The sequence below is a fragment of the Gossypium hirsutum genome, chromosome D02, assembly GCF_007990345.1.
Source record: "Gossypium hirsutum isolate 1008001.06 chromosome D02, Gossypium_hirsutum_v2.1, whole genome shotgun sequence".
Taxonomy (NCBI): domain Eukaryota; kingdom Viridiplantae; phylum Streptophyta; class Magnoliopsida; order Malvales; family Malvaceae; genus Gossypium; species Gossypium hirsutum.
This window is the reverse complement of record NC_053438.1, coordinates 1,077,032-1,093,041: the sequence shown is the minus strand read 5'-3', so window position 1 is coordinate 1,093,041 and position 16,010 is coordinate 1,077,032. Positions and strand designations below refer to the sequence as shown.

At 30.0% G+C, this 16,010-nt stretch overlaps 1 protein-coding gene across 2 annotated transcripts; it reads left to right on the top strand.

The window, feature by feature from the left end:
- Positions 1-6,224: 6,224 nt before the first annotated feature.
- On the top strand, positions 6,225-14,982 carry LOC107902745 (uncharacterized). 2 transcript variants are annotated; one of them, XM_016828870.2, is made up of 14 exons: positions 6,231-7,652; positions 8,783-8,832; positions 9,532-10,185; positions 10,706-12,491; positions 12,630-12,664; positions 12,752-12,869; positions 12,946-13,071; positions 13,188-13,339; positions 13,440-13,522; positions 13,646-13,757; positions 13,931-14,023; positions 14,118-14,198; positions 14,272-14,501; positions 14,596-14,982. In XM_016828870.2, the coding sequence occupies exons 1-14, from the start codon at positions 6,539-6,541 to the stop codon at positions 14,741-14,743; spliced, it is 4,782 nt and encodes a 1,593-aa protein (XP_016684359.2). In that variant the 5' UTR covers positions 6,231-6,538; the 3' UTR covers positions 14,744-14,982. The 2 variants fall into 2 exon arrangements, with proteins under 2 accessions (XP_040943890.1, XP_016684359.2); XM_041087956.1 differs by lacking the exons at positions 13,646-13,757; positions 13,931-14,023; positions 14,118-14,198; positions 14,272-14,501; positions 14,596-14,982 and having other exon boundaries at positions 6,225-7,652; positions 13,255-13,339.
- Positions 14,983-16,010: the final 1,028 nt, after the last annotated feature.

Here is a 16,010-nt window from a genome sequence, read left to right as displayed (position 1 = left end):
TTTACTTAAAAAAATGAATAGTAAAAAATGACAAATAGGGTTGCATCCACAAAAATCGGTAGAAATTTTATTCCCTTAACTAAAATAACTAAATAAAGAGGGAGGTTTTGTTTAAAAAATTTTAAAAATTAAGATTAAGATTTGGGAAAAACAAAGAAAGCAATAACTAAAATTCCAAGGAAAATCAATGAGATCAAGCTTCTAATCAAAGTAAATTTTTCGTTTAATTCAAAGGTATGATAATTGATGCAAAAATAAATTTCAATGTTTTTTTAATAAATTAGTTATAGTTATCAACGATTGTCAAGTAACTTAATATCTTCTTACGCTCCATTATTGACAAACAACCTCATAACGACCACTTAAGAATTTAATTTATCAATAGTTTTAAAGAACAAAAGAAACCTAATTCTAAAAAAACAAATGCACATCAAAGTTTATTTAAATTAGATTGCATGCCCACGTTACACAAATTATTATGCAATCGCCACAATTATTAGAAACCAATTGATCAACTAATTATCTAACTCATAAAACAATTATTCTAAGCTTTCAGATACTGGTCATATATTTAACAAACTTGAACAATTGTAATTAAACCAAAAGACATGCAAATACCAAAGAACACAGAAAAGATTAAGAGCAATTAAATCTCACAACTTGTATAATTGAACTTCAATTTTTACTTTAACTAGAAAAGAGGAATTTAGCAAGTCATAAAGAAAATAAAACGCAAAGCAAATTAAAATTGGAAACGGAGATCCTTCATCTCTATTTTAAGATCTTATTTATAGAGTTTATGGAGTTTTAACTGACTTCAAACTAGGGTTACAAATTAGCATGGTTTTAGATAGGGGGTTGAGGTGCGATGTGTTTAACTTACTTTTTCTTCCACGTTACAATATTGCTATAGTATCTAATCTCACCGTCATGGTTATTTTTACACTAACACAGGTAAATGCACTGTCCATCCAAACCCACATTTACACTTAAATACTCAAAAAGACAAAAGTAACCATTCATCTTAATTTTAAAATAGCAAACAGACCCCCAAGACACGGGTAATGACGTCGAGACTCGATGAAAGAGGGTCGTGGCATGAAACTCGGGGCACCAGCTGCTGGGCTGGAGCGCCCCTTGCTACTTTGGGCCGGCGCTAGTGAACTTGGTTTTGGATCAATGTGTGATTAGAGATTATTTTTTCTTTTTACCACCCGTGATTAAAGCTTATTCCTTATAAAATTGGGAACAACAAAACATATATATATTTTTTGTAAAGAAGAATAGCTTTAAAGAATAATAGCCACTAATTTTGTTTATAAAAAAAGTATATTTCATCGAGGATGGAACTATTATCTATTATTACTAATAATAATATTATTTAAGTATAATAAAATATAATTTTGTTAAGCAAAAAATATAACCGGTAAGTAGACAATTTAATCAAGATTAGGTCATAATTAAAATATCCATTTATCTTAATTTTTAATAAAAATGAAAATAAAGGAAAGTGAATGAAAATGAATAGAAGATGGAACGTGGGAGGAAGTGTAAAAATATGCTAAACTTTGGGTGAATCTTTTTGAAGAAAAAGAAAACGTAGAAGTTATCCCACTTGAGACTTTGAGAGACCATACCTACTCTATTTCTTTTCTTTTCCTTTTCTAAAAAAGAAAATTATTATTTAATATTTTAATAGTGGTTTTTTAAATTTTACAAGTGAAATTGATACGAATTCGATTGATGTTGTTTCGAGTCGTAAAAGTTTGCTTGATCGAGAAATTGCTTCGTTTCAAGAAAGTCTGAAAGCGGATAGAAAATAGACTCAAACAAGAGTTCAAAGAGTTTGGAAGATGGATAGAGGAAAATTTGGCTAAGGCAAAGGCTGAACCAACAATATAGAAATTGTTGACCCAAGACTTACAAGCACTTAGATGGATAATGAAAAGTGAAATCAGCAAATAAATCTTGACCCACTATCTAACGAGATAAGAGCCAAAGGTATAGCGAAATCAACAAATAAACCTTGACCCACTATCTAACGAGATAGGAACCAAAGGTATAGCGAACGCCACACTTGAAGTGATAAGTTTAGATATCAAAGGAAAGGAAAGACGCCACAAGCCTAGCTTGATAAGTCAGATCAGTCCCAAAGAGAACAAGGAGATTTGGAATACTCACAAGTTTCAAAATATTTCATAAAAATTTAGCAAAAGTCCCCCAAACAATGTTTTCTTACAAACTATTTATAGGCATTATTATGACTATTCAAATTCAACATTCATATCAGCTATTAACAAAATATTAAAATCCAGTTATAACTCTTAATTGGCAGCCAAAGAGTCATGTCTTTTCACTTGATTCATGCATATAGCTGAAAAGTCATGCCTCTTCACTTGATGAAGGATTAATGGTCCATTAAATGTGCTGCTTAATGTCACTTCATTTTCCCCTTAACCAAATGCCTTAATGCTTGTGTATTCATCTCTTAATTAGCACCATAACTAGCTTTGGGTGCATGAAACCGATCAGACTTGAAGAGTCACTCTTGTTCCATTTGAAAAGTCACCATAATGAGCTTTGAGTGCTTCAATATCCCCCCAAAAATGTTCCAAATATGCACCAGCAATTAAGTGACCAAATGCACACTCTTTTATGCCAAAACTGGACAGCCAATTGAATGTGACAGCATTTAATTCTTCTTGGCAAATGAACAGCCCTATTGTAGTTATGTGACCAGCCTTTTGGACTTTCCTACAACAATCACACAATCAATTTATTTATGAAAAATTAAACACAATATAACTTAAGCATTAAAAAAAAACAGCCAAATTAAATAACATACTAATATAAACAAACTCAAACCTATTTAACAACTAAGATGCTTAAATGCTTGGTTTTAATTAAGATGTAAACTAAATGAATTATGAATTACCTAGTGCATGACTTCATTAAAAGATGAAAACTTTAATTAACATGAGAGTTACATAATACATGACTTTATTAAATGCAGAACACAAAATGCATGTCATAATTAAAAGATGTAGATCAATAATGCAATACATTAATTAAAGATGCATCTAATAAACAAGACATAATTAAAAACTCATATTATAATAACTGAAGTTACTAAAATAAATAAATCAAAGTTCTTATTCCAGCAACCAAATTAACAAACTGGAATTAAAAGCTTCATTTTGCACTTAGGCCCTGTAATATCCCGAAAATTACTACAGTAAGAAAATAGGTATCCTTAATATAGTAAAATAAGGAAATAAAGTGACAAAAAGGGAAATTTTGAGTTATGGAAACATTGGGAAGTATATTATGACATATTAATTCAAGAAAGGATTAAATCGCAAAAGTGAGAAAAGTTTTGTTGCCCAATAATAAATACTTAAAATTTGAGAGGTTAAAGTGTAAATATGAAAAAGTTTAAGGACCAATAGTATAAATATTTTAAGGGTGGAATAATCTAGAAACTAAGGAAAATGGATGAATTAGGACCAAATTGAAAAGGTGAAGAATTTTGAGGGACTAAATCACAATTTTACAAAATTAAGTGATGACTCAAGGATGAAATTTTAAAAGATCATGAAGGGAAAAATGGTCAATTAGAAGAGAGAAAAATCTAGAAGGCAATGATGATGTTGGTGATATTTTAGATTAATTAATTAAATAAATATTAGTTTATTAATATTTTAATTTGATTTTTAAATGATATTTTATTATTTTATTATTATTTTATTTAGTATATATATAAGAAAAGGAAGATGAAGAATCATCTTTCCATACATTTCACGTTGGAAGAGAAGAGAAGAAAGAAAGTTTTGCTTTTTTTACAATTTGGTCCTTCCACAAAAAATTTACCATTTTCACTTAGAAATCAAAGAAATTTCCATAGCCACCAAGAGAGAAAATTGATAAGGAGACTATGGGGAGAGAGAATATCAAGTTAGATTCAAGAAATAGAGACTGGAGAAGAGAGAAAATCAAGTTGAAGATTGAAATCAATAGAGCAGTGTAAGAACATCTAGATTTCAATATATTTTTGAGTTTGATATGATTGAAAAAGTATGAAATTGATATTAATGTAGGGTTTTATTATATAAGGTTCCAAGTTCTTGATATGTTAGTGAAGGGAAACAAGAGGAAGTGATAGGAAATATTGTAGAGAAAGGAAAGGAGGGTATTATAAATTTGATTATCAACATCTTGCACTAAAACAATTTTAGACAGTAGTAGTCGGTTAAATTTGAAAAATCACCATAAATCGTGGAAATCGAATTAGAGGATGAACAAAATATGGAATTAAATCTTATTGAGTCTAGTTTCCCATAGAAGAAATGGTGTAAGTAATGGAATTGTAAATCATGAGATATAATAAATTTTGTGAGACAAGGTCAGAATGATTTCAGATTCCCCTGTTCTGACTTTGGAAAATCATCAAAAATTGGCTAAAAATAATTAGGGGCCTAAATTTATATTTTTAAATCTTTAATGAGTTTCAATAGAAATAAACGGTAACATCATCCGAATCCCGTACGAGGAGATAATTAATTTTTAGTGAAGAAGGGTCGAAACTGTAATACAGTAGAACATGGATGACTTTAAAGAATAAACTGTACTTATTGGCTAAACCAAAAATTCTGAAAACTTTATGATAAGAAGATATGTGAGTCTAGTTTCAGAAAAAAATGAACGGATCTCAATTCGGAGTTCTGTAGCTTAAGATATAATTAATTAGTGACTATGACTCAAGTGGACAGCTTGTTATGAGTAAACAAGTAAATAGAGGTATTATGTATATACCAAGGATGTGGAATGGAGTTGAGGAGGAGGAAAAATATATGTGAATATTCAAATAATATGAAATTATTTTAAAAATAGCTAATTTACATGTTTTATGTTCAGGGACTAAATTGAATAAATGTGAAACTTTAAAGGTAAATTTGTAAAAAGTCAAAAAGTGACCAAATTGCACGAAATGAATTTTTTTTATTATTTAAATTAATAAATTGAATGAAATATTAATTTAGATCAAGATTGGGTAGAAAGTCGAGAAAAATAGAAAATTACCAACATGTCCCTAAATTTTGGTATTACTGTAATTTAGCTCGGTAAGTTCGTATGAACTATATTCTGTATAATTTTAATTAAAGCGAATGTTATTTGGTAATGAATATTATATAAATATGTGTTTTATTATTGGATGATTCGATTCTGATTATAATGGCATGTATAAGTTAAATTGGCCAACGTTAGCTCATTAATGTTTTGATTTTGATTGGTTATAAATATGAATACTTGATGAAATAAAATGTCTGTGTATTAATTTGTAAACTCCGGTAATGCTCTATAACCCTATTTTGGCGATGGATAAGGGTTAGGAGTGTTACAGGCCCCTCGAGTTTAGGCCAATTCCGATATAGTCGAATTGTTTCAAAACATGATGCGGCCGAGATCGCATCATAAATTTAAAAAAAACTATCATGGCTATTATTTAACTTTTTGTTTTTAAAATATTATTTTAGAATAAATAAAAATAATTAAATCCAAGTGGAAACCAAAATTTGCTGTATCACATTATTTCCAGGAACCACAGGAAAAGAGAAACTTCAAAGTTGAAACAGTGTATTCCGCGTGGACTTTCTCCATCAATCAATGACTCGCGATTGCTTTTACTTTGGGATAAACTAACTTTTAATCTTTGATTTTTTTTAATTTAGTCCTTAATTTTTTTGGTTTACTTTAGTTTTACAATTTGATAAATCTTTTTTAGTTTTAGGTCATGTGATGACATGATAATATGATACTGTATTATGTTATCACTTAAAAAATATTTTTTTTCCATTTTAGGAATTTTTATATGTTCTTGTAACACTTTTTTTAGTCTTGTTTATACAAGTAACCTTAGTTTTACATGTGATTTTATGGATGGTTTTATTATTGTCCTCTCTAGTTTAATAAATGCTCTAATCTTTTTTCGATTTTTACCCACCGCTTTGGATCATCCATGGTTGATTTCCTTATCGCATTAAATACTTGTAATCACTCTATATATATCGTGCTTGAATTGTGATAAAGCCAATTGTCAACGGGTCGGGTCATGATACTGAGGCTAAAGTCTTTGTTGTGTTGTTTGAGCTTGTCCTTCACTATCTACGATGAGTATTTGTTACTTTTTCTCTAAATTATATGATTCTCTTCATTAATTAGTAAATTTACCTTTAAATATATATATTTCTATAAAAATTAGATAATAACATCACACCATTTTAGAATACAAAATCAGGGATCAAATTTGTGAAATTCTAGTATTAATGTAGACAAAAAAAAAAGAGAGATATTATTTAATTTGCAGGCAGGTAATTTGTAGGAAGCAAATAGAAAAGTCAAAATAGAAACATTGAGTATTCCGCGTCGCTTTTCCTACTGCTTTTGCTTTTCCTGAGTGATCATCTTGCTGCTTTCACTTTCTTTTCTACCATATTTCTCTTCTGCTTTACCCAAACTCTGTTGAATCTCACCTTCTTTCATGGCTTCCACCGCCTTGAATTTGTTACTATCCTGCGCTAAAGCTATTGAAGATGGGGACCTGAAAAGAGCCGATGCGTTCCTTCACAACATCTTGATTCTTGCTGATGAGAGACCCTACTCATATCAAAGCAAAGTGGTGAAATACTTTGCGGACGCTCTGGTTCGCCGAGCCTACGGACTGCATCCCGCTTCTTCCTACTTCAGTTTCCCGGTGGATCCTGCACTATATTATCATTATAACAGCTACCATATTAATGGCGTCATAAAAGAAGTTATCTATGATGCTTTGCTGGGAAACAGGCGATTGCACCTCATTGATTTCTCCATCCAGTATTACGGTTTTGAGGGTTCAGTTCTTCGTACACTACCGAACTTCTTCGGCTATCCTCTACCCGTCCGTGTAAGTTACATACTTCCACCATTTCTGAAAGAATATGTAGAGTTCTCACGCCAAATGGAGTTTTTGACTAAGGATGCCGAGGAAGTTGATGTAAAGTTGGAGGATGAGTTGAAAGTTTATGGCAATAGTTTGGCAGAAGTGGATGAATGTGAAATAGATTTCAAAAGAAGAAAAGATGATGAAATGGTGGTGGTTTACTATAAATTTAAACTTGATAAGTTGGTAAGAGATGCAAAAGCAATGGAGAGAGAGTTAGTAAGATTGAAGGAGATAAATCCGACGATTGTAATCATGCTAGACTTTTATTCTAATCATAGCCACTCCAATTTCTTGACATGTTTCAAGGATTCATTTCAGTATTCCTTGAAGACCCTTGATTACTGGGTGGAGTTGGACCTTTATCTTAATGGGAAGTATGAGTGGGAGTGCAACATAGAGGCAGGGGAAGGTAATAATATAATTGGGCGGCACCCAACTTTGACAGAATGGCAACATCTCTTTTCAATGGCTGGCTTTAGTCGAATTCCATTAAGCCACAGGAAAGATAATCTTCGCGTTGAGGATGAAAGTTTCTTAGAAATAATGGGGGAGGAAGAGGAGTGTTTGATTTTAGGTTACGAGGGATGTCCAATGTTTTTCTTATCGGCATGGAAACCCAAAGTTGAAGATGTACACTACAATTCCAATTCCACCAACCATAAGTTTGGACAAGGTATTTTTTTTCCCCTTCTTTTCTTTTTCTTTTTAAATTATATAATAATTTTACAATTGGATAATCTTAAATTATCAATTTATTGATTCCATCAATCTGTTTTTAATTTGATCCAATTTAAATAATCTTAAATTATATATCAATTTTTTTGATGCATTGAAAACTTATAAATTTCTATATTAATAGCCAACCATATGATACATCCATATTAAAAAAAAACATTTTAAAATTACTAAAATTAAATGAGTTAAAATAAATTATTTTAACTTTCTATGCTTTTTTTTTTCATTCAATTGAGCTTTTAAATGTTAAAATTTCAATCAATTGAAGAATTATTAAGGTCAATTGTTAAATGGTAATGGTTACCTTTTTGTGTTATTTTCATCACATGACATGAAAGGATTGTGACACATGGTGAAAACTAATTTTTTATTAAAAATAATAAAAATTATAATCATTATAAAAATATACAAAAACATTTTAAAAATTACAAAAAATTATTGAAAATATGGAAAAGTGCACAAAAATGATAAAATTATTATAAATAAAAATAAAATTAAAAACTTGAAAAATATTAAAATTAAAAAAATTAAAAATTATATAAATTACAAAAAGAAAATATTGTAAAAAATATGAAAAATATTTTAAAATATAGAAAATAATAATTTTTAATAAATTAAAAAAATACAAAATATTATAAAAAAAGTATAAAATTATTAAAAATTTTTAAAAATATAAGACAAACTAAGGTCGGAAAATAAGTTGAGAAGTCAAGTGACAACTAAGGTTGTATATAAAATTGTAGATTTTTATATATATTTAAAATACTTGATATAATTTTTATTTTTTAAAAATTTTCGATTATTTGTTGAATAATTTTTTTGTAATTTTATACAATTTTTTTTTGCATGTTTATAATTTTCATAGTTGTTTTATGATTTTATTTTTTATGGTTTTTAAATGAAAATATCAATTTTTCGTTATGTGACATAATCTTAATATACCACATGATGAAAATAACCCAAAAAAATAGTAATAGACTTAACTAATTTAAATTTTTATCGTTACATTTTTATGTTTTTTTTATTTGACTAATTATAGCATTTTCATTGAATGGAATATCTTTGTAGGCTTCAATCCAAATCCTCCGCCTCTTCAACCTCTTCAACCTTTTCAAGAGGTATTACTTTAACATTTAGCTCTTTTTTTCTTTTTTTTTTCATACAAAATATTTATTGTTCATTATTGATAAATTGTGAAATAAATTATTGATGATATTAATAGTCAAGTTTAAGCCAACTCTCAACTACTATATTTTAGTATACCAAAAATAATTACATTTTAATAAAAAATATTAGCTTTATTATTAAAAGTTTTAATTCAAATTATTTAATCCTTATTAAGATTCACGTTATCCAAGGCTAAGCAAATAGTCCATCTTTGTACATGTTTAAATGCATTTGGGCCAGTCGGCTTGAATCATTTTTTTACAATAAAAAATATAACTTTTATTTGAATTTAATTATAAAAATAAAAATAAACTCATATTTGAAATATTTTAATTTTTAAAATAGTAAAATTAACCATTTTAGGTAGCCTAGACTTGATTCAGATGAGTTTTCAATTTTTTTGGGTTCAATCCAACTTTAACTTATGAATACCTATCTATGTAACAGAAAATCAATTTTATTTGAATAAGTATAATTGTGACATTATGTTTTTAATTTGTTTAAATTTATGAATAAATGACTGAAAAATGTCACCTTTCAATTTTAATTATCTTTATCAAATTAAAAGTACAATGTCAAAATTCTTTTCATTTAGAGTGTTATTTCAAATTTTATTTGTGATAATTGTTTCTTATTTAATAATTTTACAGGGTTTGATATTGAATCAATTAGCTGCACTTGCCGAGATACATGACATATCAAAAGATTTATGTTGTAAATACAAGCTTTCATTGGCTTTAACATGGGCTGCTAAGGTTAACAATATGAATGAAACTATCTCGGATCCAAACAAGAAACATGCTTTTTCTATTCAAAGTAATTATTGTTATGTGAAAAATAGGAAATATTATGATTTTATGCTTCTTTCTGAATGCTTGATTAGTGGCCCCATTATTGAGAAAGCATTTGAATCAAGGGACGGCTACCATTTTGAACCATCTATTACAAAGGTAGTTACTAAGGTAGAAGACTTAAGAAATTTCATGTTAGAGAATTTTAACATAGATGTTGCTGTTGCCATATGTTTACAAAATCGTCACACAAGTGATGAAGTTTATATCGTAGAATTTTATTGGCCTCCAACTGAGAGTGAAATATCAAATTCTTTAGCTCTTCGTATCTTCGATGACTTGAAACATACGAAGACAATGTTTGTAACAGTAAAAGTTCAAGGCCCCGAAATTAAGTTCCAAGAAGAAGCCATTTCAAGCACTCCTACATCTTCAAACACAGCAATGCATTTGAAAATAGGTGAAGAAGCAAGGGACATTCATGCAATAGAAATAAATGCGCATATTGAGCAGGTAATTACATTACCTTATATATCCTTATACTATTTCAACACTGAATTAATTATGGGTTAGCATTTATGGTTCTAATATGATAATAACATTTGCTCTAAGAAGGGGTGGTTCCTAATTTCTATACATTCTTCATCAAAGGTTGTTGCAGCTCCTTTTAACACACTAGAAGGGCCTTATAAAAAGGTCATTATTTATTCTTCCTTCTTAATGTCATAGAGTCTGTCTAAACTGGAAATCTAGTTTTTTTTAACCTAATCAGTTCCATAGAAACACCATAAGGAAAAACTTACATCAAGATTGCAGCTTAATAAATTAATTTCACAGTAAATCTAGTTACCTTTTTTACAATATTGGTGGAATATCTTTTCAACATCGTATTCATATTTTCTGCTTAAATATTGTATATATATGTAGTATCAAATAGATTTTCCCTTTGAATAAAATATTGAAATCATATAAAGTAATATACATGATTTATTATTCTCATTTTTCATAGATTATTTTCAATGATGACTCTCAGATTGTGGAAACAAAACGAAACAAACAGAGAAAGTCGTGGTCAAAGGTTTGGATGGACTTTGATAAGTTTGAAGAAGATGGAAAACAAGTAGCCAAATGTAAACACTGCCCCAAGGTGCTTACAGGGTCAAGTAAGAGTGGAACCACACACTTGAATAACCACTCGAAAGTATGTCCTGGTAAGAAAAAACAACATCAAGAAAGCCAGTTGATACTTCCAGTTGATACCAATGAAAGAAGCTCAACGTTTAATCAAGAAAGGAGTCACTTGGATCTTGTGAAAATGGTTATTAGGCATCAGTATCCATTAGATCTGGCTGGTCAAGAAGTCTTCAAGAATTTTGTGAAAGGTTTGCAGCCAATGTATGAGTTTCAATCAAGAGATAAATTGTTATCTGACATACATCGCATCTATAATGAAGAGAGAGAGAAACTTCAGTTGTATTTTGATCAGCTTGCTTGCAAATTAAATTTGACAGTAAGTTTGTGGAAGAACAATCATGGAAAGACTGCATATTGTTGTTTGATAGCACATTTTATTGATGATGGTTGGGAACTAAAAATGAAGATTCTTGGCTTGAGGAAATTAGAGCATGTATATGACACAAAGGTCGTAGGTGGAATTATTCGGAGCTTTGTTTCGGAGTGGAATATAAGTAAGAAAGTGTGTTCGATAACTGTGGATAACTCTTTTCTGAATGATGGTATGGTTCATCAGATAAGAGAAAATTGTGTTAGTGAGCAGGGCTCCTTTTCTTCAGCTCGTTGGTTCATCAGTTTCACACTTCTTGAGGATGGGTTTCGTGAGATGGATAGCATACTTTCAAAGTTATGGAAATCCATTGAATATGTCACTGAAACAACACATGGAAAACTGAACTTTCAAGAAGCTGTAAATCAAGTGAAGCTACAAGGTGGGAAATCATGGCACGAACTTTCTTTCAAGCTGGAATCAGACTCTGACATACTTGATAGTGCCTTGAGATCAAGAGAAATATTTTGTAAGCTGGAGAAAATTGATGACAATTTTATGCTAAACCTATCAAAGGAGGAATGGGAGAAGGCAGTAACTCTACAAAGTTGTTTCAAATGTTTTGACGATATCAAAGGAACTCAATCCCTTACTGCAAATTTGTACTTCCCGAAGCTCTGCAACATGTATGAGGAATTTGGTCAACTAAAAAAGAGCAATCATCCGTTTGTTATATTAATGAAGAGGAAATTTGACAACTATTGGAGCTTATGTAATGTGGCTTTCACTATTGCAGCTGCTCTTGATCCAAGGTTAAAATTTAGATCCTCATGTAATGAGACCTATGATCTTGAAAGTATGATGAAGCTGATAAGATTTCGTAAAGTTCTCATGGATGTTTACTCTGAGTATGCTAATGAAGCCAAAAATCTGAGTGCATCATCTTCGGTCTTGGATGATTCCAATTCTTTAACGGCAGAGACCACAAAAGATTGTATTGTGAGCTATTTCAGTAAATTTGCATCTGCAAGCAATGTTAAAGAGGTGGCTTCACAGAAGTCAGAGCTTGACTGTTACTTAGAAGAGACTTTGCTTCCCTCGGATGCAGACATACTTGGTTGGTGGCGTGTTAATTCTCAAAGGTTCCCTACACTTGCAAAGATGGCTCGTGATTTCCTCGCAATCCCAGTATCAGTTTCCTCACCATGTTCGAATATTAGTGCTATGACCATAAATCCAGCCTACAGTAGCTTAGACCCTGAGAGCATGGAAGCTCTAGTGTGCAGTGAAAATTGGTTGGAATCTACAAAAGAAAGTAAGTCTAACTTTGACTTTGTTTAGACCCTTTTGTTTAGCTAGAGTTTATCATTCTATTTTCCTACACTTCAATAGAGGATCTACTTGTTAGAGTTACATCAAGTTTTCACTTATATGAATTCATTTTCTATCACAGATAATGGAGAATATCATGAACCCATGCAAAATATGGTATTAATATCCATTGAATTCTTTTTCCTACAACATGTCTAAGAATTTCAAAAGATTGAATTACATTAATGCATTTTCATTTCACAGGATATAAGGAAAAGAAAGATGGAAGAGAATGACACTTCTACTGTAAAAGTTTTCAAACACCGGACTCGTGAAAAAGCTAGTAGTAATGGAGACATTGCTAGTGATTTCAACAAAAATGGTATTTGAACCATACTTGCCATTATTATCTGTTTTGCTACTTAAACTTGGTATCAATTGAACTGTTGAAATGCCAGATGGTAGTCTATCTTTTGACAATTGGATGGAGCCACAATGTTCTTCTTCAGAGTCTGTTGGTGAAAAAGCAGAGATCATGGAAGCTTCGGTTTGCAATGGAGATAGCTTGGAATCGTCAATAGGAAGTAAGTTCTTATGGAGAAACTAGTAGTGGAGAAAAATTCAAAACTACTTAAACAATGGTTTCCTTTAACATTTGGCAATGGCTCACTCCATTGTTAAGCAAAATTTCTTGATACAGAAACTAATCATGGAAGAAACATTGCTGCCGCAATTGAAATTCCAAATGATGAACCTTCATTCAACAGTAATCAATTGGATCGATTTCAAAGCTCATCTTCCGAGTCTGATGACGAGACAACATTGAGGGCGCAAGGGTCATGGTGTAGAGAGGTTCATACTTTATTTCAATTTCTTTTATATACATTCCTTTACTTTTTATGCATATTTTAGTGTTCTTACATTATGAATTCTAATTTCTTGTTCTTATAAGGATGTTCGGACATATTTAGTCTCAAGCTTTACAAACAAGGAGAAAAAACGATTAAATAGATGGAAAAGGAGTGAGTTGAGCCGGTATGTTGCTAGTTTTAATTAGTTAATAGCGGAATAAGAAGTGATCATTATAATCTACCTATATATATTAGAGTTTATGTTTCACGGAAAATCTAACTATAAATTAAAATTTACTTTTCACAGAAAGAAAATTGGACGAGACAAGGAATTTCAATTAATGGGCGAGAACCTAACACCTTTACTCATGGTGCCTCATTGTGATGAAACACTAATAGAGTACTATATCGATGATTCGGTAATTACTTATTACGTGATTGAGCCATAAATTAATTTTTTAATTCGTATATTGTTATCATTTTTATAATTATAGTTAGTGTTATGTTTTACTCATCTTCAAAGTTAATAGTTCTACAATTTAATATTTTGATTGAAGATATACTAATGATATTAATTATTAATATTATGCAGGTAGTTAATACTTATTTTAAATTGCTTAAGAAGAGATCCGACAAATTTCCAAATGTATACATCAAACATTATACGTTTGATTCTCTAATAGCTGTAAGAATTTTTATCCTGCCAAAAATTATTGGTATTTTTATATGAAATTATATAAAGAGAGTACCATTTAACTTGTATATTTTGCAATTACCAGACTTGCTTAATAGAAGGGTCCAAATCAGAAGATGAAGTATTAGCATGGTTTAAAGATGAAAAGTTAAGAGGGGTCCATAAAGTAAGCTCAAACTTGTGATGTAATTTGGATTTAAATAGTTGATCATATCTAATTGTAATTCTTGTTTTTGTAGTTGTTTCTACCAATGTGTTTATCAGCACATTGGGTTCTTTTCTGTGTAGATACCAAAGAGAAGAAGATTTCATGGTTAGATCCGATACCATCATCTCGGATAATGTCTAATAGTGTCGAAAAAGAAAAAATATTCCAGTGGTTCACACTCTATCTACTGCCACAATTTGGTTATAATGATGCAGAGAAATGGCCATTTGAAGTGCGTACTGATATTCCAAAGCAAGAAAAGTAAGATTTCATCTTTCAAAACTTACAAGTTTTCTATATTTTATTTACTTATTATCTTACAATTTTTTTTTCATTTCTTTTACTACAACTAAAGCTCGATTGATTGCGGAGTATTCGTGATGAAATATGGTGATTGCCTAATGCATGGTGATTTCTTCCCTTTTACACAAAAAGATATGATTCATTTCCGACGTCGTATCTTTCTTGATATATACCATGGGAGGTTACATGGTAAAAGATAGACAAATTTGCCACTTGTTTTGGAGCTGAAATTCAATGGATGTGTTTTTTTTAAATGTCTTTTTATTGTTAATTTTGTTAAATTTAACCCTTTTATGCACATATAGTATTTTCGTCCTTAGATTTATACTTATTTTTCATCGCAATTGAAATAATGTTGAGCTTTTTGCACTTTAATTTAGCTCAAGCTTAAACAATCGACTCCATTTTGAATGTTAAGTTTTTCTCTTTCTCCTTCCATTATTCATGTTTCGAAGGCTAAATTTTTTATTAAACCAATAAAAACGTGCCCATGTTTGTTTTCAATTACGATACAATAGAAAAAATCAAACCGAACATATAAAATGTTATTTAAATCCTTAATCGTATAAAGCTAACAATACAGATGCAATACTCTGTTGTTTCTTTTTGTGATTGCAATTGTTTTTACCATTGTGCTTATCACCACACTGGGTTCTTTTCTATGTTGATATCAAGGAAAAAAGGTTTTCATGATTGGATCCAGATCCATCTTCTCAAATACCATCTTACCATTTTGAGAACCATGTTAAAGCATTATTACAATGGTTCACAAGCTTTTTACTCCCGAAGCTTGGTTATAGTGATGCAAATGAATGGTCATTTGTAGTGCGTAATAATATCCCAAAGCAAAAAAAGTAGGTATTATTATTTATCTACAGCTTTGCAACCTTTTTTTTACTTGTTAACTTACAAATTTGTCCTTTTCTTTTATACTGCAACGTAAAGCTCTGCTGATTGTGGAGTATTCGTGATGAAATATGGTGATTGCTTTCTTTTTAAACAAGAAGATATGATTCATTTTCGTCGCTGTATCTTTCTTGATATATATTGTGGAAGATTACATAGAAAAAAAAATAAACAATGATTGATGTCTTATTTAAGACTCAAAGTCTGAATTCGAATTTTTGAAATTTGACAGAAATTGTTATATTTCTTCTTTACTTTTTTTATGCATGTATGATGCTTGCACTCTCGAATCTATGTTTAGTTTCTATGTAAAAAAGGGAAAAAAATCATATTAATTAATTAATTATTATAGGCTTAATAATTTATTTAGTACTCGAGTTTGACATTTTTTTAATGTGGTATCAGTATTATTTTTTAGTTCAATTTGGTATTTCTATTTAAAAAAAGTTATATATTTTGGTACTCAAAAGTAATGATATTAATTTTTTAATGTTTAATCAGGTTTTAGGGTTGATTTTATGAATGTTAAATACTAATACTATTACATGTTTGAATTTTTCA